This window comes from Leptodactylus fuscus, chromosome 1 (assembly GCF_031893055.1).
Source record: "Leptodactylus fuscus isolate aLepFus1 chromosome 1, aLepFus1.hap2, whole genome shotgun sequence".
Taxonomy (NCBI): Eukaryota; Metazoa; Chordata; class Amphibia; order Anura; family Leptodactylidae; genus Leptodactylus; species Leptodactylus fuscus.
The window spans coordinates 135,972,745-136,000,384 of record NC_134265.1 but is presented as its reverse complement, the minus strand read 5'-3'; the positions used below and the strand labels follow the sequence as shown (position 1 = coordinate 136,000,384).

The 27,640-nt window shown below is 42.6% G+C and overlaps 1 protein-coding gene across 2 annotated transcripts in view; it reads left to right on the top strand.

Annotated features, from left to right (window-relative positions):
• The window catches only part of RABGGTA (Rab geranylgeranyltransferase subunit alpha), a 65,875-nt gene that overhangs the window by 11,045 nt on the left and 27,190 nt on the right, over positions 1-27,640 (top strand). The window contains exons 4-12 of one of the 2 annotated variants that reach the window (XM_075276992.1): positions 9,021-9,145; positions 10,772-10,959; positions 11,069-11,266; positions 12,276-12,359; positions 13,777-13,859; positions 16,538-16,630; positions 17,607-17,709; positions 17,787-17,838; positions 18,069-18,157. In XM_075276992.1, coding sequence (XP_075133093.1) covers positions 9,021-9,145; positions 10,772-10,959; positions 11,069-11,266; positions 12,276-12,359; positions 13,777-13,859; positions 16,538-16,630; positions 17,607-17,709; positions 17,787-17,838; positions 18,069-18,157 — 1,015 coding nt within the window. Of the gene's footprint in view, positions 1-9,020; positions 9,146-10,771; positions 10,960-11,068; positions 11,267-12,275; positions 12,360-13,776; positions 13,864-16,537; positions 16,631-17,606; positions 17,710-17,786; positions 17,839-18,068; positions 18,158-27,640 lie in introns of both variants that reach the window. The other variant, XM_075277002.1, reaches the window with a different exon arrangement.

Below are 27,640 nucleotides of genomic sequence, written 5' to 3'. Positions count from 1 at the left end.
AGGGAGCCTCTAACCAGCCCAGTTTGGACCAATTAATGGTGGAGGGAGCCTCTAAACAGCCAAGTTTGGACCAATTCATGGTGGAGGGAGCCTCTAAAAACCCCAGTTTGGACCAATTCATGGTGGAGGGAGCCTCTAAACAGCCCAGTTTGGGCAAATTCATGGTGGAGGGAGCCTCTAACCAGCCCAGTTTGGACCAATTAATGGTGGAGGGAGCCTCTAAACAGCCAAGTTTGGACCAATTCATGGTGGAGGGAGCCTCTAACCAGCCCAGTTTGGACCAATTAATGGTGGAGGGAGCCTCTAAACAGCCAAGTTTTGGGAAATTCATGGTGGAGGGAGCCTCTAACCAGCCCAGTGTGGGCAAATTCATGGTGGAGGGAGCCTCTAAAAAACCCAGTTTGGACCAATTCATGGTGGAGGGAGCCTCTAACCAGCCCAGTGTGGGCAAATTCATGGTGGAGGGAGCCTCTAACCAGCCCAGTTTGGGCAAATTCATGGTGGAGGGAGCCTCTAAACAGCCCAGTTTGGGCAAATTCATGGTGGAGGGAGCCTCTAACCAGCCCAGTTTGGACCAATTAATGGTGGAGGGAGCCTCTAACCAGCCCAGTTTGGGCAAATTCATGGTGGAGGGAGCCTCTAAACAGCCCAGTTTGGACCAATTCATGGTGGAGGGAGCCTCTAAAAAACCCAGTTTGGACCAATTCATGGTGGAGGGAGCCTCTAAACAGCCCAGTTTGGGCAAATTCATGGTGGAGGGAGCCTCTAACCAGCCCAGTTTGGACCAATTCATGGTGGAGGGAGCCTCTAACCAGCCCAGTTTGGGCAAATTCATGGTGGAGGGAGCCTCTAAACAGCCCAGTTTGGACCAATTCATGGTGGAGGGAGCCTCTAAAAAACCCAGTTTGGACCAATTCATGGTGGAGGGAGCCTCTAAACAGCCCAGTTTGGGCAAATTCATGGTGGAGGGAGCCTCTAACCAGCCCAGTTTGGACCAATTAATGGTGGAGGGAGCCTCTAAACAGCCAAGTTTGGACCAATTCATGGTGGAGGGAGCCTCTAACCAGCCCAGTTTGGACCAATTAATGGTGGAGGGAGCCTCTAAACAGCCAAGTTTTGGGAAATTCATGGTGGAGGGAGCCTCTAACCAGCCCAGTGTGGGCAAATTCATGGTGGAGGGAGCCTCTAAAAAACCCAGTTTGGACCAATTCATGGTGGAGGGAGCCTCTAACCAGCCCAGTGTGGGCAAATTCATGGTGGAGGGAGCCTCTAAAAAACCCAGTTTGGACCAATTCATGGTGGAGGGAGCCTCTAAACAGCCCAGTTTGGACCAATTCATGGTGGAGGGAGCCTCTAACCAGCCCAGTTTGGACCAATTAATGGTGGAGGGAGCCTCTAAACAGCCAAGTTTTGGGAAATTCATGGTGGAGGGAGCCTCTAACCAGCCCAGTTTGGACCAGTTCATGGTGGAGGGAGCCTCTAAACAGCCCAGTTTGGGCAAATTCATGGTGGAGGGAGCCTCTAAAAAACCCAGTTTGGACCAATTCATGGTGGAGGGAGCCTCTAACCAGCCCAGTTTGGACCAATTAATGGTGGAGGGAGCCGCTAAACAGCCCAGTTTGGACCAATTCATGGTGGAGGGAGCCTCTAAAAACCCCAGTTTGGACCAATTCATGGTGGAGGGATCCTCTAACCAGCAGAGTTGGTGGAAATCAGGGTGGAGGGAGCCTAGTATTAGCAGAATTGTGCAACGCTTATGGTGGATGAGTATGAGGATGCGGAGGAATTGGAGAGGTTGAGTACAGACATGGAGTTTCATGTTGGGGTGCTTTACACAGGTGGGCACAAAAATGACGGCTCTACCCAGTGGTGGTTCATTTTTATCAAAGTGAGCCGGTCGGCACTCTCAGCTGACAGACGGGTGCGCTTGTCAGTGATGATGCCACCGGCTGCACTGAACACCCTCTCAGATAGGACGCTGGCGGCAGGACAGGACAGCACCTCCAAGGCATATAGGGCAAGTTCAAGCCACAGGTCCAACTTCGACACCCAATACGTGTAGGGCGCAGAGGGGTCGGAGAGGACAGGGCTGTGGTCGGAAAGGTATTCCCGCAACATGCGCCTATACTTCTCACGCCTGGTGACACTAGGACCCTCCGTGGCGGCACTTTGGCGAGGGGGTGCCATCAAGGTGTCCCAGACCTTAGACAGTGTGCCCCTCGTTTGTGTGGACCGGTGAGAACTTGGTTGCCTACTGGAGGAACTGCCCTCCCTGCCGCCAACGTCACATGCTGGAAACATCTCCATCATATTCTGCACCAATTGCCTGTGGCAAGCATTGATGCGATTGGCCCTCCCCTCTACCGGAATAAAAGACGAGATGTTGTTTTTATACCGGGGGTCAAGGATAGCAAAGATCCAGTACTGGTTGTCCTCCATGATTTTGACAATACGCTTGTCGGTTGTAAAGCACCCCAACATGAACTCAGCCATGTCTGCCACAGTGTTAGTTGGCATGACTCCTCTGGCCCCACCGGAAAGTTCAATCTCCATTTCCTCCTCATCCTCCATGTCTACCCATCCGCGCTGCAACAATGGGACGATTCGAAGTTGCCCGGAAGCCTCCTGTATCACCATCACATCATCGGACAACTCTTCTTCCTCCTCCTCCTCCTCCTCCTCCTCCATTAAACGCAGTGAAGCGGACAGATGTGTGGACCTACTCTCCAGCTGTGACGGATCGGATGCTATCCCTAACTCCTCTGTGTGATCTGAGTTATCCCTGATGTCAATCAGGGATTCTCTCAGAACACACAAGAGCGGGATTGTAAGGCTCACCATCGCATCCTCAGAGCTCACCCTCCTTGTGGACTCCTCAAAGACCCGTAGGATGTCACAAAGGTCTCTCATCCATGGCCACTCATGGATGTGAAACTGAGGCAGCTGACTTTGTGGCACCCTAGGGTTTTGTAGCTGGTATTCCATCAAAGGTCTCTGCTGCTCAACCACTCTATTCAACATCTGAAACGTTGAGTTCCAGCGTGTGGGGACGTCGCACAAAAGCCGGTGTTGTGGCACATGCAGGCGTTGCTGGAGAGATTTTAAGCTAGCAGCGGCTACTGTCGACTTGCGAAAGTGGGCGCACATGCGCCGCACTTTCACCAGTAGCTCTGGAACATTGGGGTAGCTCTTTAGGAAACGTTGCACCACTAGGTTGAAGACGTGGGCCAGGCATGGAACATGTTGGAGTCCGGCAAGCTCCAGAGCTGCTACCAGGTTCCGGCCGTTATCACAAACGACCATGCCTGGGCCCAGGTGCAGCGGCTCAAACCATATTGCCGTCTCATCGAGGAGGGCATCCCTCACCTCGGAGGCAGTGTGCTGTCTGTCCCCCAAGCTGATCAGCTTCAGCACAGCCTGCTGACGTCTACCAACGCCAGTGCTGCAACGTTTCCAACTCGTAGCTGGGGTCAATCTAACAGCGGAGGAGGAGGCGGTGGCGGAGGAGGAGGCGGTGGCGGAGGAGGAGGCGGTAGAGGAGGAGGAGGAGGGGGGTGTTCTTCTCGTGTCCCTGCCAGGAATGTTAGGCGGGGAGACGAGGTACACCGGGCCAGTTTGGGAAGCAGTCCCAGCCTCAACTACATTCACCCAGTGTGCCGTCAGTGAAATGTAGCGTCCCTGTCCGCATGCACTTGTCCACGCGTCGGTGGTCAAGTGGACCTTTGTGCAAAGCGCGGAACTAAGGGCCCGCCTGATGTTGAGTGACACGTGCTGGTGCAAGGCGGGGACGGCACACCGGGAGAAGTAGTGACGGCTAGGGACGGCATAGCGAGGTGCCGCAGTTGCCATCAGGTCCAGGAAGGCGGGAGTTTCAACAAGCCGGAACGCCAACATCTCCTGGGCCAGCAGTTTAGCGATGTTGGCGTTCAAGGCTTGCGCGTGTGGGTGGTTAGCAGTGTATTTCTGCCGCCGCTCCAATGTCTGAGAGATGGTGGGTTGTTGTAAAGAAACGCCTGATGGTGCCTTTGATGGTGCAGGAGAAGGAGATAAGACAGGACCAGGGGAGGATGAGGTAGAAGTCAACAAAGTGGCGGAGGCAGATGAAGTGGTGTCCTGGCTCGTCCTCTGGAGTGCATCGCCAGCACAGTCAGCAGAGGCAGAGGCAGTGGCAGTGGCGTGAACGGCAGGCGGCCTTTGTCCTGCCGTTGCTGCCTGCCACTGATTCCAGTGCTTGGATTCCAAATGACGGCGCATTGAAGTGGTGGACAGGTTGCTCTTCTCAGAGCCCCTAATCAATTTCGAGAGGCAAATTGTGCAGACAACACTATATCTGTCCTCGGCGCATTCCTTGAAAAAACTCCACACCTTCGAGAAACGTGCCCTCGAGGTGGGAGTTTTTCGGGGCTGGGTACGAACTGGAACATCTTGGGAGATTCCGGGTGTGGCCTGGCTTCGCCTAAGCTGCTGACCTCTGCCTCTGCCTCTAGCTACCCTTTTTGGTGCTGCACCTGCCTCAACATCCACACTACTTTCCCCGCTTGACATCCCCCCTGTCCAGGTCGGGTCAGTGTCCTCATCATCCACCACTTCCTCTTCCAACTCCTGTCTCATCTCCTCCTCCCGCACAATGCGCCGGTCAACTGGATGCCCTGACGGCAACTGCGTCACATCATCGTCGATGAGGGTGGGTTGCTGGTCATCCACCACCAAATCGAACGGAGATGGAGGAGACTCTAGTGTTTGAGCATCTGGATACAGATGCTCCTCTGTTAGGTTCGTGGAATCGTGACGTGGAGAGGCAGGTTGAGGGACAATGAAAGGAGCGGAGAACAGCTCTGGGGAGCAGGGACAGTTTGGGTTATTGTTCTGTAAAGCTTCGGAATTTTGGGAGGAAGGAAGACAAGACTGTTGGGTAATAGGAGGAGAGGAGGCAGAGTCTGACTGGCTGCTGGACAATGTGCTGTAAGCGTTCTCTGACAGCCATTGCAAGACCTGTTCCTGGTTCTCGGGCCTACTAAGGTTTGTACCCTGCAGTTTAGTTAATGTGGCAAGCAACCCTGGCACTGTGGAGTGGCGCAATGCTTGCTGCCCCACAGGAGTAGGCACGGGACGCCCTGTGGCTTCACTGCTACCTTGCTCCCCAGAACCATTCCCCCGACCTCGCCCACGGCCTCGTCCACGTCCCTTTCCGGGAGCCTTGCGCATTTTGAATTCCTAGTTAGAAATTGGCACTGTATACCAGTAGTAAAAATTGTGGGTGCACGTAACCCCAATATATTCTTTGAATTCCCAGTCAGACACTGGCACTATATGGCAGTAGCAAGAAATGAGGGTATTTATAACCCCAATATATTCTTTGAATTCCCAGTCAGACAATGGCACTGTATACCAGTAGTAAAAATTGTGGGTGCACGTAACCCCAATATATTCTTTGAATTCCCAGTCAGAAACTGGCACTATATGGCAGTAGCAAGAAATGAGGGTATTTATAACCCCAATATATTCTTTGAATTCCCAGTCAGACAATGGCACTGTATACCAGTAGTAAAAATTGTGGGTGCACGTAACCACAATATATTCTTTGAATTACCAGTCAGAAACTGGCACTATATGGCAGTAGCAAGAAATGAGGGTATTTATAACCCCAATATATTCTTTGAATTCCCAGTCAGACAATGGCACTGTATACCAGTAGTAAAAATTGTGGGTGCACGTAACCACAATATATTCTTTGAATTACCAGTCAGAAACTGGCACTATATGGCAGTAGCAAGAAATGAGGGTATTTATAACCCCAATATATTCTTTGAATTCCCAGTCAGACAATGGCACTGTATACCAGTAGTAAAAATTGTGGGTGCACGTAACCCCAATATATTCTTTGAATTCCCAGTCAGACACTGGCACTATATGGCAGTAGCAAGAAATGAGGGTATTTGTATTCCCAATATATTCTTTGAATTCCCAGTCAGACAATGGCACTGTATACCAGTAGTAAAAATTGTGGGTGCACGTAACCCCAATATATTCTTTGAATTCCCAGTCAGACACTGGCACTATATGGCAGTAGCAAGAAATGAGGGTATTTGTAACCCCAATATATTCTTTGAATTCCCAGTCAGACAATGGCACTGTATACCAGTAGTAAAAATTGTGGGTGCACGTAACCACAATATATTCTTTGAATTACCAGTCAGAAACTGGCACTATATGGCAGTAGCAAGAAATGAGGGTATTTATAACCCCAATATATTCTTTGAATTCCCAGTCAGACAATGGCACTGTATACCAGTAGTAAAAATTGTGGGTGCACGTAACCCCAATATATTCTTTGAATTCCCAGTCAGACACTGGCACTATATGGCAGTAGCAAGAAATGAGGGTATTTGTATTCCCAATATATTCTTTGAATTCCCAGTCAGACAATGGCACTGTATACCAGTAGTAAAAATTGTGGGTGCACGTAACCCCAATATATTCTTTGAATTACCAGTCAGAAACTGGCACTATATGGCAGTAGCAAGAAATGAGGGTATTTGTATTCCCAATATATTCTTTGAATTCCCAGTCAGACAATGGCACTGTATACCAGTAGTAAAAATTGTGGGTGCACGTAACCACAATATATTCTTTGAATTACCAGTCAGAAACTGGCACTATATGGCAGTAGCAAGAAATGAGGGTATTTGTATTCCCAATATATTCTTTGAATTCCCAGTCAGACAATGGCACTGTATACCAGTAGTAAAAATTGTGGGTGCACGTAACCACAATATATTCTTTGAATTACCAGTCAGAAACTGGCACTATATGGCAGTAGCAAGAAATGAGGGTATTTGTATTCCCAATATATTCTTTGAATTCCCGGTCAGACAATGGCACTGTATACCAGTAGTAAAAATTGTGGGTGCACGTAACCACAATATATTCTTTGAATTACCAGTCAGAAACTGGCACTATATGGCAGTAGCAAGAAATGAGGGTATTTGTATTCCCAATATATTCTTTGAATTCCCAGTCAGACAATGGCACTGTATACCAGTAGTAAAAATTGTGGGTGTATATAGCCCCAATTCTATTGCTAGGGGACTTGCAGGGTATTTCTGGGGTGAAGGTGGGGGGGCACACCGTTGGAACGGGTATCGGGGTATATATCGGGTATACGGGAATACACTGACAGTGTATTCCATTCAGGATCCTGGGAAAGCTGGGTTGCGGCGATTGAGCCCGTTAGTGCCACGTTACACTGACAAGCTTCTCCCTGGAATTTAGCTCTTATAAGAGCTGTTGGTTGTCTTCTCCTTCCTATCTAGCCTGTCCCTGCCTACCCAGAATCTAACCCCTAGCTAACTGGACGGAAACCTCCGTCCCCGGTGAATTGCAAGCTCAGAATGACGCGAAGCTGGGCGGCGCTGTTCTTTTAAATTAGAGGTCACATGTTTTCGGCAGCCAATGGGTTTTGCCTACTTTTTTCAACGTCACCGGTGTCGTAGTTCCTGTCCCACCTACCCTGCGCTGTTATTGGAGCAAAAAAGGCGCCAGGGAAGGTGGGAGGGGAATCGAGTAATGGCGCACTTTACCACGCGGTGTTCGATTCGATTCGAACATGCCGAACAGCCTAATATCCGATCGAACATGAGTTCGATAGAACACTGTTCGCTCATCTCTAGTCCCTAAGACTTGTAAGCCTTTTAATGTCCTAAATAAATTAAAAGACAATCAAAAGATGATGCCAATATAAATCAGAGATATGGTAGATAATATTTATTCATGTATTTGGGTGATATGACTATCTGCCTGAAAAGCAGAGAATTTCACATTTTGAAAATTGCAATTTTTTCCAAATTTCCATCAAAATTCCTATTTTTTTTTTTTATAAATAAATGCAAAAATATTGATTAGTGTTTACCACTAACATGAAGTATAATGTGTTATGAAAATACAATCTCAAAATCGCTTGTGTAACTCAAAGCTTCTCAAAGTTATTGCCATTTCAAGTGACATGTCAGATTTGAAAAAAGAGGTCTGGTCCTTAACGCACTTTTGGGCTGTGTCTCTAAGCGGTTAAAAGGAGTCGGTCAGCAAGAAATAGTGTGGTAAAGAACAAACATTACCTTGTTGGCCTTTGTATGCACTTTTAAAATATGTGTTTCTTGTATCTGTTCAAGGCTTCGTGTTTCTGAAAAAACAACTATGCAAATTAGCTGTAATGGGCTTTACATCCAGAAGTGCTGCATCGGGGTGTAGTGTGGTGTCACACCCATGTGCAGTAGGTCGCCAATGCCTCCCTGAAGCCCGAACCCATACAGAGGGCGGGACTACATGGCCTGTACATGAGCTTTAGGGGCGTGTCGTAAAGGCATCCCCGAAGCCCATAGTAAATTATATGCCCCTGAAGCCCATTACAGCTAATTTGTATAGCTTTAACAGTTGTTTTTTCAGAATCATGGAGCCTTGCAGAGATACAATGAACACGTTTTTAAAGTGCTTCAAAGGACAGCAGTGTAATGTGTGTACTTTATCTTATCACACTATTTCTTGCTGATAGACTCCCTTTAATCTCAGCCTCCTATTGAATGCAATGGGAGGCAGATTCAGGGTGGAATTTGGTCTTGATTGGCATCAAATTGTGTGAACATACTCTTAGTCTGGCATGTTTTCTATACCTGTTTATTTTAAGTTTTTTTTCCATTGGCATAGTAAACATCAAATATGGCTGTATCTGTGGAGAATATTGATTAGATACTATATTTTTTGTAAGTTGTCTTGTCCTGAAATCCCCGTTTTGGCATAGGGATGTTTCCTGTAACCTTAGGTCATAGATTTTCAACCACATGGAATTCTATGAATGTCTGTGATTTCTTAACAGTTCTCTTATTTTACCTTTCTTGTATTTCCATATGAGAGATCAATGTGACATCATCATAAATTGGTGATATTTTTTGTTTGCTTTTTTAGTCACCTTTTTCCATAGCAGGTACTTTCTTTGCAGTCACGGTTTATTTGTTTTTTTCCTGCAGCGAAAAGCCGGACAATTGGACAAAGAAGCACTGGAAATAACAGCTCAGATATTGGCTTTAAATCCAGATTTTGCTTCATTATGGAACTTAAGACGAGAAGTTTTTCTTGCTCTTGGAGCTGACAGGTGATAATCCTATCCGTATGATTAAGATTTTGAACATATTTTTAAAGAGTGTAATGTTATTATGAATTTCCATCTGGTGTGGGGGTGGGGGACAGATGGATGGGGTGTACACATGATTTCAGGATCGCACTACTAACAGGCTTTGTTTGTAGAATAAAACCATGGATACCCATAAGTATGCACATTATCAGGATACACAATACAGAAGGATATTTTTAATAAAGAATATTTACAAATGTCCATATAAAGATTAGCTACATAGATACACATATCCTTCAGGGAAAAATATACAACTAAAGCTACAACTTAAAAAATAATGTATTTTACGGTTCTATCTTGTTGATTTAGACCAGTGGTTCTCAAGGTGCAGTACGCATACCCCTGGGAGTACGTCCAACTATCCCTGGGGATACACACCACTGTGAGAGTCCCCCTTGCCCCTAATGGAAGTTTGTGGGGTTTGTCACTCACGAACCACAACACTGAATAACACTATTTTTATGTTTATTCACCTTCCTTGGGCCTCCACTAATTATTCTCTGAGGATCTGAAGAGACCCTTAGAGTGTAATTGTAGTTTGTGTGTAACAATCCCCAGAAAAAAATGTGGGTTCTGCCAAAACCGATATTGTAAGAATATCCTTAAGTATGTGGGATTTTATTAACGTAGGGGCCGCTCGGGGACGTTATACTACAAGGAGGGACTACTATGGAACATTGCGCTGTATGGGGACATTATGCTGTGTCGGGGCCTCTATAGGACATTATACTGCATAAAGGGTCCACTATGGGACATTACACTCTGTTTGGGCCCCTATACAACGTTATACTGCAGGGAGGATCCACTATTGGACATTATACTGCATGGAGGCCACTATGGGATAGTCTAGTGTATGGAGGAGCCATTATGGAACAGTATACTGTATGAAGGGGCCGCTATGCTGCATTATACTGTATAAGGTTAATTATGGCACTGTGGGGATTATTTTACATGTGGAGTCTATTAAATTACATGTGGGGGACACTAAGGAGGCACTGAGGGGACCATTAAATAATTAACGAAATATGAAAACAAAGCCTTGTGTATTAACCTTTTTAAAAAAGGACCTTTCACCATCTGGGGCACATGTGGATTAATACACCGCTAGAAAGCCGACAGTGCGCTGAATTCAACGCACTATCGGCTTTCCCATTCTGTGTCCCCTGCCTATAGCTCTGTACTGTCAGAGGGGGTGTTGCTTACCGTCCAGCGATGATGCTGAGCAGTTCCTCACCACTCGCACAGTACAGTGCAATAGACGCTGCTGTGAGGAAGGGCATTCCTGACTGACAGTCAGAAACACCCTTCTGACAGTGAAGAGCTACGGTTCCCAGCACCAATAGCTCTTTAACGGGGCACAGAACATGAAAGCCGATGGCCACTGTTGGCTTTCTAGTGGTGTATTAAACCGCATTTGCCCCAGATGGTGAAAGGTCCTCTTTAAGTGATTGCTACTTTGGGGTGCTACTTCGTTTGACAAGCTTTAGCGTCACCGATTTAGACTATACATCAGTCTAAATCAGTGGTTCTGAAGATCAGTTTAGACTATACATAAATGGTATGTATACTTTTTTTTTGGTACTTGAGGTCAGATGAAGAGATGCGGCCACTGTATGTGTCAGAACTCTCATTTCTAGAGAGTTGTTTACGCGTCAACCCCAAATCCTATGGCACATGGTATCATCGTTGTTGGATCATGCAGCACATGCCAGAACCAGACTGGACAAGGGAACTGACACTTTGTAATCGATTTCTGGAGATTGATGAAAGGAATTGTAAGTAACTCTTGACAAGAGGCCAGTCTTGTATACTGTGACGTTACTTGTAATTCTTTTGTAATTACTTGTAATTGTAATTCTCTCTGTTTTTATAATTGTACCACAGTTCATTGCTGGGATTATAGAAGATTTATTACTAAGTCATCTAATGTTCCAAACTCTGATGAGCTTGAATTTACTAGCAGCCTTATCACCAAAAATTTCTCCAATTACTCATCTTGGCATTATCGGAGCAAGCTTCTTCCCCAGATTCATCCAGACCCACAACGTCTAGGTCGAGCAACTGAAAAAGTATTGCTATCGGGTTGGTATATAACACTTACATGAGACAAGCTAAGATTTGGGTCATATTTAATACTGGAATCTTTTATGGTTTTACCACTAACAGCACGTATCCCTAGATGCTTGTCCCCTGTCTATTCAATAGACAGGGGACAAGCATTAGATCCCAGAAGTGAAACCCTCAAAGAACAGGAGTCCACTGAGCGGGTAGAATAGTAGTGCATGACTGACCATAGCAGGGATGGACTTTAGGACCCCCATTTTCATGATTGAGTCACAATGGTTGGCCACCAGTGATCAGACACATATTTCCTATCCTGTGGATACTGGAGATAAATGTTGTTAATGGGAGAAGTTCTTTAAAGAGGAAATTCAGAATATGTCTAAATATATCCATTGCTGAGAACACAATGAGGGATGGACAATTTCTATGTTTCTGTGTATTAATCTCAGGGCTGTGAACATGTAAGCCAAACCACCAAATCCTTTTTTTTCTAAATCTGACTGGCTCGTTCAGTAAAGCAATATTCCTTAGAAGCAGAGATAGTATGACCAATCAATTGTGGCCAATGTGATTAGAAATGAGAGAATCGTGCCAGCTGGCTTAGACCAGACAACTATCCAGAAATGAGTGACGATAATGAAGCAAAATCATGCCTGATGATTTTAGCAAGTCACGATTACAGAAAAAATGAGTTCAGTGCTGCTGCTATGTTACAGATATTTCACCCTACTCCATTGCAGTAATGGACAGAACGCAGTCTGACAAAAGCGGAGAAAGCTCCTCTAATTTAGGAGAAAAGCAATGGATTGAGATGAGATGAACAAAACCCAAATAAAGGCATTGATGCCTTTTGATCCAACGCTACAACTCTGACTCCACAGCCCTTGTATGAAAATATGAACTTGACAGTCATAGTGATCTAATGATCATACTATTGGATATAGTTATAGCTTGTTTATTTCAGTGGTCTCTAATATTTCTGTTATGTACACTGTAATCATTTATTAGGGTTGTATTTCTCTACTAGAACTGGAACTTGTACAGAATGCATTCTTCACAGACCCAAATGACCAGAGCGCATGGTTTTATCACCGGTGGCTTCTTGGAAGAGGTGAGCAACTTCCTTTAAAAAGTCTTCGCTCTCTTGACACAGTCTCCGTCTGCAGTGATACAGTGACTAACCGATTATGTCACTTATGCACCAGCGTTTTTCTTTTTCTTTTTATTGGCGGAGGATAGACTTTAAAGGGGTATTCCCATGTGCATAACCATTTTTACATTTGTAGATAATTAAAAGTTTAACATTTTTGTAAATACGTATATGTAATAAAACATTTTGCAGAGTTTTAAAGATTTTTTCTAAATATCTTGTGGTCACAAGTTATTGTCTGGATCAGATGCCAGTAGATACGACCATGAATGCAGGAACTTTCTAAGGTCAGAAAATGTTCCTGACAAGTCTCAGACCATAGAATGTTTCTAGATTAGTGGTCGTATCCATTGGCAACCGATCAAGACAACAGACTGTCACCACTAAGAAAGTTAGAAAATCTCTTTAAAACTCTGCAGAATTTTTAACTACTTATGTAAGCAAAAATGTTTAACTTTTCACTATCTAGTGTCAGGAACGCCCTTCTGACTGTAAAGCGCTACGGTACCAGTACCAATAGCTCTTTACTCGGGGCACAGATCGGGAAAGCCGACAGTGCGCTGAATTCAGCGCACTGTTGGCTTTCCAGCAGTATATAGAACTGCCTGTGCCCCAAACCATGAAAGGTCCTCTTTAAGTGGACTACAGTCTGTATCTGCTGAACAGTAATTTCAGTCTCTGAGATTATTAGTGGAAAGTTCTCATAAGTAGATCTGTCATTTGTATATTTATCTCATATACAGTATTTGTTACACCAGACCTAATCTAATGTTTTATTTTTATGTATTTCTATGATATTTTTTAAAGAAATGTATCTCCTATCTTGTTTTTACAAATCAGAACCAGAGAAATGTGTTTTTTTTTCCTGGTTGGTTTTATATAGTGAATATTTTAAATTTCTTATTATATACATGGTTACAAGGGGAAGCCATCTTGAATTATTGTTAACAGCAATGATATACTTAACAGCAATCACATGGAAATCAGTGGACTGGGAATTTTCATTGACTTTTATGGTAGAAGTCATCGTGCAGGGAGGGGGGAAGAGGTCAAATATAACAGTCACCTATTGTGACTGTTATAAAATAATAATATTACACATATGCTGCTAAACAGGCTCAAATAGCTCCTGAGTTTCTAACCTCACAAAGATCAATGGCATGACGTTGGTATGGGAGAGAAGAGGGCGCAGGGCTTATGTAAATTAAATCAATTTTACGATTCTGTGCAATATGAGGCTTCTGTACATATGGTGAATTGACCAACTCTAATAAAAATAAAGAAATAAATTAAAACATAAAAACTTTAATTTAACAGTAGGTCTTTTTTCTTGTTATACATTCTCTTTAAAGATGATTTTTGCCTGTTTATGTTTCAGCGGATCTCCCTCTTTCTATCCGTTGTATCTTTGTTGATGTGGCTGGATCCTGGATATCAGTAACTTTTTCACAACCTGTTTTAGTAAGTGTACAGAAGTAAATATAATGGTAAATGCTATCTTTATCAATACCACAGATAATAGTGAATGTATAAGTTAATATTAGTTGGTTAGTGGTATATTCATCTGGTTTCAAACTAACTCTTGCACAGAGTCTTATCATGGAGATGACTGATCAGAAGTGATCTTTACAGGTCAGGAAGTATCAGACTATTTTGAGTCTCTGGATGCTTCTGCATCTTTTTTGTACGTTTCGTGGGGCATACTTTAAACAGATCCATAGACCCCCAATTCAACCAAAAAAGGATGAAATTAAGACTGTAGAGTCTCTAGGCCTAACTCCAACTCATCTGTTTTTCCACAGTCAAATTCCTACTCCATCCCCTTTTTAAATGGCTGACAGAAGCATTATATGTCATCTAATTCAGGAAAACAAAATCTAGTGATTTAAAGGGGTTGTCCCATCTCAAGGATCCTATCTGTAGCTTATCTAAATTGAAGCCTTTTTCTAAATATACTGCTTTAGAAATTCTGCTTTGTTCTCCTGTTATATGAATTTATTCCTTCCGTTGTTTACACTGCGTTGCTATAACCATGGACCTGGGTGATAGGACAAGTCTTATCATGGCTCTGTTTTGTACAGAACTGTTATAGGGCTACCACAGAACCATTGGAGATTGACAGCAGATTGAGACCATAGAGTTTGTCCTGAAGGACAGCTGTAGAAATGGTGCTCTTACCTAGAATAACATTTGGAAAATCTTCACACTTTCACCTTTTTATGTTGTCGTGTTATCCTAAAATAACCCATACCAAAACAGTGAAAACAGAATGTTAGAAATCTACTAAGTCTGATAATTGATCTGAAAACTGAAGTACTGACAGATGGATTCAAACCATTTACTCTGTACTTAGCTTCCCTGTGCCCACCGAAGATGCTCCAGTGACGCCTCTGTCTTATTCTACCGACACCTCTCCACCGTGTCATCAGCCGGTAGAACCAACTGCACGTGTCTGTTCCGCCATTTTCCTGTGGCCTCTTACACAAGCGTTCATTCGGCCACAGGAAAATGGCGAAACTGACATGCGCAGTCGGCTCTGCCGGCTGATGACGCAGCAGAGATGCGTCGGCAAAAGAAGACAGAGACTTTCTCAACTCTTCTCTATTTATAACAAGGTGGACTGCACCAGTGGGTAGCCCTGGGATCAAACCTGGGCGCCCTGTTCATACTTCAGGCTCCTGTAGACTCCACACTCCTCCTCTCACCTTATTCCAGCGACTGCTAGAATGACCAATTACATTCTCCAAGTATGGTGGAGAGTCCCGTTTAACTTTAGGCTACAATGCTCAATATCACCAATCTATATTGCACATAGCAAATTGTGACTGTGATACCAAAATCTAACTGTTTTGAGATTACACAGCATATCATATATATAACAACTTAATATTTCATATATACAACCACCTTTTAAAGCAACTTTGCAGAAAACATAGATTACAAGCAAAAATTGCATAATAATTCAATTGCCACTAAAGTGCTCAAGCAAAATCCCTTTCTGCAAACTATATGTACTTTCCAAAAAACTGAAAGATGTGAGGAGTTCATACATACCACACATATATGTATTTACAGGTGCAGGTGTTGTAATGAGTAATTATAATCTCTATACCTAACTAATTTAATAACTAGGGCCAGTTTAAAATGGGCGTTACATGGCCGCTTTATTGCTCACATATTATGGACGAAACCTCTGAAGTTCCTGCGGTTCATCATTACTGGTGTTAGAGAGTTATGACTGCTGGAAGTCCAGGTGTTTCATTTGTGCTGTGGGTGCAGAAAAAAAATACTTTTTATTATACCCAGCTGAAAGCTGGCAAAAACTGGGAATCAACCTCAAAATCAGCCTGCAAAAACTCTTAAAGTGGCCACTGCAAAGAACCAGAACTGAAAATTAGTCCTTCCCCATTGCCATTCTTCCAGCATTTTCCCGTACTAACTATTTAGTGAATAAAAGGGAAAAAAAATGTTGCTGTTGTAAATCCTAGATCGACAATCGGGTACCGAAATGAAATGTATCTGAGCTCTGTTCTTAAAATTTTTATTTTCAGTAATCCCACATTTGTATATCAAGATATCCATGAATATTTGATATGAAATGGCAGCACAGTGGCTGGTTGTCATAGACAAGTACATATAATTCCAAATGTTATAGGTAGTGAGATAAGAAGTGATATAAAATTTGTTTTCTTTTGTAAAGGCTCCACTCAGATTCTCTTTTGTTTTAAGGTGCAGAACTGGACAAAAGAGTTTATCTGACTTCATATTATGTCTGTCTATGAAATATATATTTTTATACCTGAGTTAGGGTCAGTGCACATGGAGTTTTTTGGCGCTGATTTTGACGCTGAATCCGCCTCAAAATCAGCCTCCAAAAAAAAGCTTCCCAATAGAGTTCTCTATAAGTACTCTTTTGGGAGGCTTTTTTGGAGGCTGATTTTGAGGTGGATTCAGCGTCAAAATCAGCGCCAAAAAACTCCATGTGCACTGACTTTTGAAGGGAAGCAATAACCATTACTTAAGATCCGTCTACAATTGATTTTGAAGATCCTTTTCATAGAATACAATAGCGCTACTCTATTTTTTTTGCCAAGGTTTAGCATGGTTCAGTGAAAGTCTTTGTCCTCTCTGTGTTTTAGGCAGACAGTGATTTAATACTCTTTATTGATGAAAAACCAATAATGGTCACTTGGAAAACGCCAGATGGAAGAAAGAAGCCAAATCTAGTCTGGGTACTGCATGTTTTTTTTTTTTTTTTTATTATTATATAAAAGTGTTGTATATTGTTTAGCTCTATATTGATTTCTTGATTGTTTAATGTATATTTCTCTTAGGTAAGCTTTTTCACCATCTTCTTTTATATTATTATCTATAATAACTATCTTTTTGAAACCGTATTAATTTCATGGTGCTGTAGATTATAAAGGGGTTTACATACGCAATATTAAAACTTGTACAGCAGGCACGGTGACTAACTGGTACAATATGTATCAATTCTCCTCTTATCTAACTTCCTTTTTAATATAAAACAGGCTGTAACATTCTCCTTAACAACCCTCTAACTGAGCTGTTACTAAGCAAAGTTTATAACATTTGTAAGTCCATAAACATTTGCAGAGCTGAAGCTTTTATCGAAAAGGTGATGGTCTCTTCAAGTGGCTGTGTCTCCAGTTTTATGCCACCTAGAATAACGGTTCTGCTATCATATAAAAGCTGAATAGTTCTGGTATCACAATAACAAAGGATTTGGAGCAGTTCATGCTGCATATAAAATCACATTACCGACTATTTTTTTTATAGTGATATCTCAGTTTCTGTTACACCTAGTTCTTCACTCTTGAGAATCTCATCTGTCTTGTGATACCTGAACCATTTTCTAGATGGTATAAAACCGGAGATTGAACTAATTGAAGTGACCATTCCCAACCCCCTCCTTTGGAAAATGCTTCAGCTCTACATGGTGTATTATTGAGTACAGATGAAGAGACAGTCTCTATGGCAAAACTTATACCATTGCTAATAAGTAATGAAAGGTTAATATAGTATATTACAAAAATATAAGACACCCTGTCACCCTGTGACACGATACCAATATATATATAAAAATAGAAGTTACACTGTAAGTGTAGTGTGTACATAGCCTAATACATTCTAGTATCCATTGGTGCCTGTGCACTGTGACACTTTTTTTTGTAAATCTTCAACTAGGTCTGCAAATTTCCCAAGGAGCGTCTTGATAACTATTGTCAGCATAATTTCAAAGTTATCTGGAACGATGGAGAAGCTCAGAAAGAATGTTTATTATATCCAGGTGATGACTGCTGAAAATACATCTACAAAAAAAAATGTAAAACTGAGCATATTTTGATGAGTTCTTCCTTATTATAGGGAAACAGAGCACATGGTTTCGGGACTCTGCCTCAGAGAATAAAATCTTCAGGTAAATATTGTATAGATAGTGCAGAACAGCAGGAGTCTGGTCCCATTAACAAGGCTGTTGTGTATTTTGTCCATGTTTTTTTTTTTTTTTTGCAGTCTTTTGGGCGGTGTTTACTTTATTACTACTGCTATGTGAACTGGGCCTTATGCTTTTGACTGATGAATATATCAGGCTAGGTTAGTTACAAGGGGTGCTGTAACAGGAGTAAAAACTTTTATGTTTTTTTCCAGTTTAGAGCTGTCAGAGGGAAAAAGCAATGTATTACATCAAGAACTGAAATCTTGCAAGGAGCTGCAGGAGCTAGAGCCTGAAAATAAGTGTAAGTTTGTGCAATATTTTCTAAGAATAATACTAAAGCTGTGTTCATATATGCACTATTATTTCAGGAAATGTCAGAAGCTAACCTGTGGTATTAGATTGTCTTCTTAATAGATTTATATCATCTTAAAACATCTAAACAGCCAGTCACATTATAGAGAAGGCAAAGATAGTTTATCACCATCTTTGCATTAACTGGGTTGCTTATATGCAGATCAGGAAGTGTCACTGCTGTTTACGGCAGTCCTGGAGAAAACATGATCATTGGGTAGGTGTATGAGTTGCAGGGTCCTTGCAGACCAGTTCAGCTATGCAGAGCAGTTAAGATGCTGTATTCCCTTGTTGCTATGGCTAATATGGCAATCCCAGTCATAGGGTATATCAGCAGTAAAAAAAAAAAAAATTGTTAGAATGTCCTCAAAGGCCTCCGAAAAAGGAACTGTCAGCATTCCTGAGATGCCTGTTTTTAGTGAATAATTCCCACAACAACAATCATATAAAAAAAAACAACAATCATATGACATACTAATATTATATGTAAAATATTATTTGTCACTCTGAAAGTAATTAGCCAAATTTGTATTTGTTTATAGAAAAAGCTCCTTTACTGACCACTGAGCATTGCTGTCACTGTATACAAGCATGGTCGTTTTCTCTTTTCCTTCACTATAACTGTTTATTAGATCAGTACTACGTATCCATATGTGTGCTGTCCTAACAGAGCCGGCATGTGCAGTGCATGAATTATTTCTGTTAGGATGAATGGCTAGTGCTCAGGTGAAGCAGACAGTCACATGCTTCTTAGTTAAAGTGAAAATGTAATGGATTCTAGGCGATCCTCGATAGTCTTCTTCCTGTTTAACGCACTCCTCCCTGAGGGTATGTCCGCTGGTATGGTCCGTATGTGGTTGAGCATGGGCCTCTCCCGTTTAGTGGATATGGTTGACTCAGATACATTGGAACTCAGGCCCTTTGATTTCCTCACCTCTACTTTAAACCTCCCAACAAGGGAATGGCTTCACTATCCGCAGGTTTCCCATTTTGTTTGTACAATAAATGGCTCACTTGTAGTTTTCTTTCCTACTTCTTTTGAGAAGATTTGCCGGGTCGGTACTTCTACTAAGGGCCTAATCTCCTATATATATCAATTACTCTCCTCTACGGAGGGCAGTACTACCCCACTCACTGATACCTGTGTAATTGGGAGGGGGCACTCAGTAGACAAATTTAATTGGGGCAATGGCAGATAGTGTGGTCCTGTGGCATGAAGCCCTCCTATGTGCTTGACTAATAAAGAAACTCAATACAAATTACTGGTAGATTGATACATGCCACACTCCTGCTCTCCTCCATTCCCTTAACCATTTGATTCCCCCATTATGCGAGTGGTGTCATACTGCTATAGGCACCTTGTACCACATATTCTGCGACTGCCCACTGATCCTGGGTTTCTGGAAGATCAAGGCCTTAACAGATGCCCGCTTTCTACAGATGGTTTCTTGGGAACCAGTCATATATCTCTTGAACCACTCTCCTAGACACCTTGGGAAGAAAACGTCTAGGCTTTTCTGTTCTCTTTATACAACTGTGAAAACTCTTATAGCTAAAAACTGAGAGTGGCCCCCGTTCTGGCCTCGACCTTTTTGCTAAGATGAAGGACTCCTCAGTCTCAAATATTTACCTGCAAGCCTTAACAACACAATGGAGGCTTTCCAGTGAATCTGGTCACCTTGGGACTTGTATTGTATTCTGTAAGGCTTCTGATCATGGTTCCCCCTTATTCCTACTTGTCTTCCCCCACTGTCTTTTTTCCCTTCCCCCATTTGTTTTTTGTGTTTGCTTACTGGATATGTTCTATATTGTATATGACACCTGCTGGCGTGTTGTGTACTACGCCTCTTTTGTTCTGTTTTTATCTGTTTTGGGGGTTTTTTCTGGTAAAATTCCTTCAATAAATATTACAGTTTATAAAAATCTAAAAAAGAAGAAAATGTAATAGAGTTATGCAGATCTTGTAGGAGGGGAGGCACATCGGCTGATTTATCTGCTTGGGTACACGAATTTAAAAGAAAAATGGAAAAAGTTTGTGTGTTGGGAAAACCACGCCTTTAAACCCCACATTAAATGGCATAAAATGTAAAAAAGAAAAAAAATGAAATAAATAAATAAATAAATGACAGCATTGCTGGCTAAGAAACAACCCTTGATGTGGCTATGTTGGCAGCAAAGTACAAATGCGTTGGGTCTTGGAATGCAATAATGAAAAACAAAGTGCTTGGTCTTAGAGGTGTTATTAGAAGCACTTCTATCCACAGATATTGGGCAACTCTCCAATACTTCAATGCACATTAATGCTATCTACTGTGGCATTCTACAATATCTATTATACTGGGTCCCATTGAAAAAAGGAAAAATATTCATTGCTCACTATTAGGTAATGCATGGATCTTTGAAAACATGTACAAAAATGGATTCTTTGAATACTTTTCAAGGCTAAAGTTATTTAGGTGCCTACTTTGCTCACTATTATGTTAAATGAGGGTAACTAAAGTCTTAACTTTGTTAGAAATATCTAAAGTTATTAGATTAGAATAAGGATCAGGGGATAATCCTTCTCATTAGGGAGAGTGTGCACCTACACAGGCGTACGGAGACTTACAAGCCATTTCTGCTCCGCTAGGGATTATGGGTAAAAAATATGCAAATCTGTTCTCCAGGATGTAATTAGGAGAACAGTGCCTCTGTTTGAGATTAAAATAAGATATTGTTCTGTAATACAGTTAGAAACCTGTAGATGTCGCCATCTGTAATGAATGAATATTGATATGGTTTATCTGTAGAAAATAGTTGGAATTATTCAGGATAGCTATCTTTTGCATTGTAGATGCCATCACACACTGACTAATACATCTAATGGTAGCATTGGGAATTGTATATATGTAGCTAGGATACCGGAAGGGTTTATCAGTATACAGTATATCACTATATCTGAAATGCGCTCTAACCTTCTGACAAATAATATATTACAATACAGGTTAAAAACACACATCTTGTGACTCTTGACTGCAGAAGGAAACAGTTTTATTCACATGATATAGACCTATAAGCTATAACATTACAAACACTGAAAGGTGTAGTCAGAATCATGGATTGTCTGTTGACAGCGGCATTACTCAAGGTGTCAGATACAATACAGAGAAAGGAAACCGTTACATTTTGAAGAGGAATAATAAAGAAAGTATAAGGATCTGAGTAACACTGGCAAGGGGCAAACTGTGGTTAGAATGCTGGGTCAGAGCGTCTTAAAAATAGCAGATCTTGTGGGATGTTCCCAGTATTCAGTGGCTAGTACCTGTCAAAAGTGGTTCCAGAAAGTACAATCAGAAAACCAGCAAAGAAAGGTGGAGAGGGAAGGATATTCTGTCTGAAAGATTCCCACAAAAGTTAATGCTAGCTTTGATAGAAAGGTGTCATAACACCCATTGCTTTGCATCTTGCTGCATATGGGGTTGTGGAGCGACAGACTGGTCCTCAATCATGTGTCGGAGGTGCATTGAGTGGAGTCTATGCACCACGTACACAGCTCTCTCCATTCATTTCTATTGGACTTCTGAGAATGGCTGAGTTTTTCTTGGAAGTGTCATAGAGGTGAATGTAGAAAGATTTGCAAGTGCTGCAAGTTTTGTACTCACAACAGCTATAACACGGGGGCCAGGAGTGCCCATTCTTGAGATTGGAACTGCAACTATTGGACATTTTTGTCATATACTAGAGCAATGAAAAAGATGGCCTCATGTGATAAATCATGTTTTCTGTTAAGTTTTGTGCACAAATGGGTCTGTGTCTCTAACTTGTCTATGAAAGAGATGGCACCAGGATATCCGCGGGGAAGAAAGAAGGTCTACAGAGGCAGTGTGATGCACGGGCATTGTTGTGCTGAGAAACCTTGGGTACTGGCATTCGGGTGGCTGTCACTTTGACACAGGCCACCTTCCAAAATATTGTTGTAACAGTATTCCCTAATGGCAATGGCTTGTTTCAGAAGGATACTGCACCCTGCCACACATATGTTCCTCAAACCATTCCTGAACAGAATGTTTTACTTGCCCTAAAATTCTCCAGATTTCAGATTAAGCATCTGTGGGATGTGTTGGAAAATTAATACTGATTCATGGAGTCCCTACCTTGCAACATACAGAACTTAAAGGATCTTTTGCTGACGTCTTGGTATCAGATACCACAGGACACCTTCAGAAATCTTGTGGAGTCCATGCCTTGATGAGTCAAAGCTGTTTTGGTGGAGGAGGAAGATCCCACACAACATTAGGCACCTGATTTTAATGTGATGGCTGAATAGTATAATAATATAATAGAATAATAAGCTGAATATAGCTTATGATATATGTCTATGAAACAAATATGTCCTCATGATGGGACTGTAAGCCATGCACGTGTCAAATTGCGCCTCCTGCATAACGGAGACCCCAGGCGCAGATGTGCGCCTGGTCTCTGTTTATACAGGTTTCCGTTTCCTGCCCAAAACAGGAAATGGAAACCTGCAGGCATTTTTCAAACCCATTCATTTGAATGGGTTTGGAAAGTGTCTGGCCGTGAGCGGCGGTGAGCGTTTTATGCTCTCCACAGCGAAACCGGTTTTTTTTTAACCAACATGCAGTACTTTGTGTCCGGTTTAAAAAAAAACGGTTTTGCCACGGAGAGCATAAAACGCTCACCGGCGCTCACAGCGTGACACAGTCTGACAGGTTTCTGTCTTCTGCCGGCAGAAGACGAAAATCTGAGTATGGACACCGAACGCTGGTGTGAACCCAGCGTTAGCTGTATACTTGCCAACCTTTTAAGGGGAGGCACAGGAGCACTAAGTGTGCTACCATTTTTTTTTTTCCATGGCCAGGCCCCCTTTTTAGAAACCTGCCCTTTTTTGGAGGGGCACACTTTTTTGTGGGGTAAATATGACTTGTTGATTAAACTTCTATTAACTCTTTCTGGTGGGGAATGAAAACAACAAATAACCAATTAATTCCAAATATTAATGAAATCTATTCGAATAAATTATAAGAAATACCAAAAGGAATAGATATATAGAACGGTTAAAATATAACCTTTAATAAATATATTAATACCATAAATGTAATCACAAAGAACACACATATAAGAACGTGTCAATACCAATGTGTACTGTGCAAAGATATCAACTTACACAGGCATAGCAGCCTCCAGAAAATAAAACCAAGATACACTCACCATTCAGATGGCAGATGATGAATGACGTAATATCGGTAAATAACTGGAAGTTGCTAGTAGTAACAGCACATGATTTGGTACAAAAATCAGTTATTCAAGGATAGATGGTGGTAGTAAGGGGTAACGAGGTAATGAATACAGAGGTCAGGGGTGGTAATTTAAACACACATACCACACAGAGAAGTACCTATATGTCCCTAATGACCTATCTCAGAACCAATCCCCTAGTGGTGAATGGTCTGACTGGAACCTCACCCTATATAGTAAGACCACTATATGAAAACTGAATAGAGGACACTCAAAAGTTTAAAAACAATGAGCATGCCACCCGACATGCATGTTTCATCAGGAACCGTTACACAATCCTGAATCATCAGGGGTTAATGGCTACAAGAATGCTCAAAAGAATGACCCAGCCCTGTTTAGGTAAATTGTCCGGTTGTCACACTCACATACCAAACAAACTCCACACCACACATCCCACCTGGTACTGGGGGGGGGGGGGAGAAAAAAATAATAATAAGTCAGCATGGGAGAGGACCACCAAAAGGTAAAGGTTAGTGGTGTCCCAAGATAATGGGAATACACCACATACGCCCAAGTGTCATAGCAGAGTGCCAGCCGTCCTGCGTGCGTTATATAACTGGTCAGGGAGCGCGCGTGTCTTAAATGAAAGCCCGCGCATGCGCACTAAATGCCCGACTCACAAACATTAACCCAATGCGCATGCGCGAGCAATCGGAAGCCCGCACATGTGCAGAAAGGTATAATACCGGCTCAAAAAGCACTATAAGTCAAAGAAGGAACTTAAAGAACCAAAAAGCATTATTTATATGCCAAATTATGTAAACAGACCTTGTCTAATGTGCATCAGTCTCAATAAAGTTAACACCCTGAAACAATCAAGGAAATTGAAATATCTATTGGGACATTTTATGCAGGTACCTATATAGGAATCAAATATCAATAAGCATAGGGATCAATGAGCTGTAACAACCATTCAAATAAATGAATTGAAATTTAATTGTTCATTAAGACCCAGGGGTTGAACCGTTTTAAGGCGAAATATCCATTTGGTTTCTGCCTGAGTAACAATGCGGTCCCAGCCACCCCTTCTGATGGGGGGTTTAATGATATCAATGCCCATAAATTTGATGCAAGAAGCATCACCATGATGTGCCAAACGAATATGACGTGCAATTGGAGTATCGCGGTCATGTGCGATATCCAATAAATGTTCACCCACCCTCCGCCTGAATTCCCGGATTGTTTTGCCAACGTATTCAATGTCACATATACAACTGGATCTATAGATTACTCCTTTGGACCGGCAATTAATAAAGGATCGGATCTGATAACTTTGTCCAGTAACATTGGAAACAAATTGTTTCCCAGTCAAAATCGAAGCACAGGCTACACACCCACTACACCGATGACACCCGGTGATCTGTGGTGGAAGCCAACATTGTTTTTCCACAGAATCCACAAAATGGGGGCCACACGATGGCTCAGTGGTTAGCACTGCAGCCTTGCAGCGCTGGAGTCCTGGTGTTCAAATCCCGCCAAGGACAAATAACCATCTGCAAGGAGTTTGTATGTTCTCCCTGTGTTTGCATGGATTTCCATCCCATATTCCAAAAAAAAGACATACTGATAGGGAAAAAAATTACATTGTGAGCTCTATGTGGGGCTCACAATCTACATTTAAAAAAAAAAAAAAAAAAAAAGAATCCACAAAATGACTGGATACGATCCTATCCCTAATATTTCTACCCCAGCGGTATGTGATTTGTGGTGTAGGACCAACCACCGGACAAATGTCAGGGTCCATAGTGAGTATCCCCCAGTGTTTAGCTATGATGGTACGGACTTCACTGGCCAGTCCATCAAATGTGGCTATCAATCGGATAGTGTTGTCCTGGATCTCAGGTTTCTTGGGGACCAATAGGTGACTGAGATCACTCTTAAGGGCATGTTGAAAAGCCTTACGTAGAACATGATCAGGATAACCTCTCGCTTGAAATCTCAATCGTAAATCATCCGCTTGTTTCTAAAATTCAGCCGTAGTCGTACAATTCCGTCGGAGGCGCAAATATTGCCCCTTTTGAATACCTCTTTTAAAAGGCAGGGGATGGTGACTCTCCCAACGTAATAAAGAGTTGGTAGCTGTAGGTTTTCGGTAAACAGTAGTATTTAAGTCATCATCCCCTGCCCTCAAAATACTAAGGTCCAAAAACGGAAGGGACCCAGACTCCACCTCAAAAGTAAAAAACAACCCAATATCATTGGTGTTAAGAGCAGAAACGAAAGATTCGAATTCTGTTTTGGATCCATCCCAAATAACCATGATGTCATCTATGTAACGGGCCCAAACTTGGACCCGCTCGATAGATATGAATTCTCCCTCACCAGAACCCAGCGAGTGCTCCCACCAACCCAGGAACAAGTTGGCGTAGGCCGGTGCACAGGGGCTGCCCATGGCACAGCCCCTGAGTTGGCGGAAGACTCGCCGGTTGAACAAAAAATAGTTCCTGGTGAGGGAGAATTCTAAGAGCTTGAGCACAAATTCGCTATGGGCTCTAAAAGAGAGACCACGGGTTTGAAGAAAGGACCTCACAGCCGTGAGTCCATGCTCATGAGGAATTGATGAATAAAGAGCCTCTACATCAATGGAGGCTAAAAGACAATTATTGTCCACATGCAGATTTTCTATTCTCTTTAGAACAGGGGTAGGGAACGTACGGCTCTCCAGCTGTTGCAAGACTACAACTCCCAGCATGCATACTGGCTCTGCTGTTCTTGGAACTCCCATGGAAGTGAATGGAGCATGCTGGGAGTTGTAGTGTCACAGCAGCTGGAGAGCCGAAGCTTCCCTACCCCTGCTTTAGAAGGTCCATTGAATCCCTTACGTATGAAGGGAGAGAACATACAAACGGAGAGAGGATCTTATCAATGTATATCCCGATGTTCTGGCAAAGAGAACCCACCCCTGAAACTATCGGTCTACCTTTTAGGGGTGTGGTCCCTTTATGGAGCTTTGGTAAGGAGTAAAACGTTGCAATTTTTGGATGACTAGATAAAAGGAATGAATATTCATCTTTGCTAATTAATTTAGCCGTAAGGGCATCGGACAAAATTGTCTTAAGTTCATGCCAATATTTATCAGTTGGATCGTGAGCCAAAATCTCATAACAAGTCCTATCTGATAACAATTTCTCACACATATGTTTATATGCATCTGTGTCCATTACAACAACGTTACCTCCTTAATCAGAAGATTTAACTACCCGAGACCGATCAGTTTCAAGGGTAGATAGGGCAGCAAGTTGTTCATGTGTACAATTAAGACGTGCAGGGTGTTTAGTTATGTTATCCAAATCATGCAACACTAAATCCATAAAGACATCTAGGCAAGAAACATCACTAACTGGTGGAGTGGAAGTACTTTTGTTCTTAAGATCAGTAAAAGGGCCTAAACCTGAGATTTCCGGTGGATCATCAGAAAGTCCATATAACAATCTCACATCAGATAACATATCAGAGGAAATCCCCATATCGGCACATTCACGTCTCTTTGCCAGAACATCGGGATATACGTTGATAAGATCCTCTCTCCGTTTGTATGTTCTCTCCCTTCATACGTAAGGGATTCAATGGACCTTCTAAAGAGAATAGAAAATCTGTATGTGGACAATAATTGATTTTCGATTGAGATTTCAAGCGAGAGGTTATCCTGATCATGTTCTACGTAAGGCTTTTCAACATGCCCTTAAGAGTGATCGCAGTCACCTATTGGTCCCCAAGAAACCTGAGATCCAGGACAACACTATCCGATTGATAGCCACATTTGATGGACACATTCTGGCTCATCCCACAACAGCCAGAACAGTGGATACAACACAGTATCACAGCAGAGGCAGCAGCCGAATTTCCTGTGCACACAAAGCACAGCGTTCAGCCGTCTGCTAAGCCCAAGAAGTGAGTCTCTCTGGCGCGACGCTAAGCCCCGCCCACCACTTCTGCCACGACGAACAGCAGCACCAGCGCTGCTACGAAGATGGGGAAGGTAAATAGCATACCTTCCCCCCTCCCCTACACTACCTACAACCGGTAGTCATTCCGGCGCTCCGCTAAGAAAGTGCCGGCATGACTACCGGTTGTAAGATGCTCCATAACACATCCCCTATGCACGAAGCAGTCATAAAAAAGTCTCCCATTGATT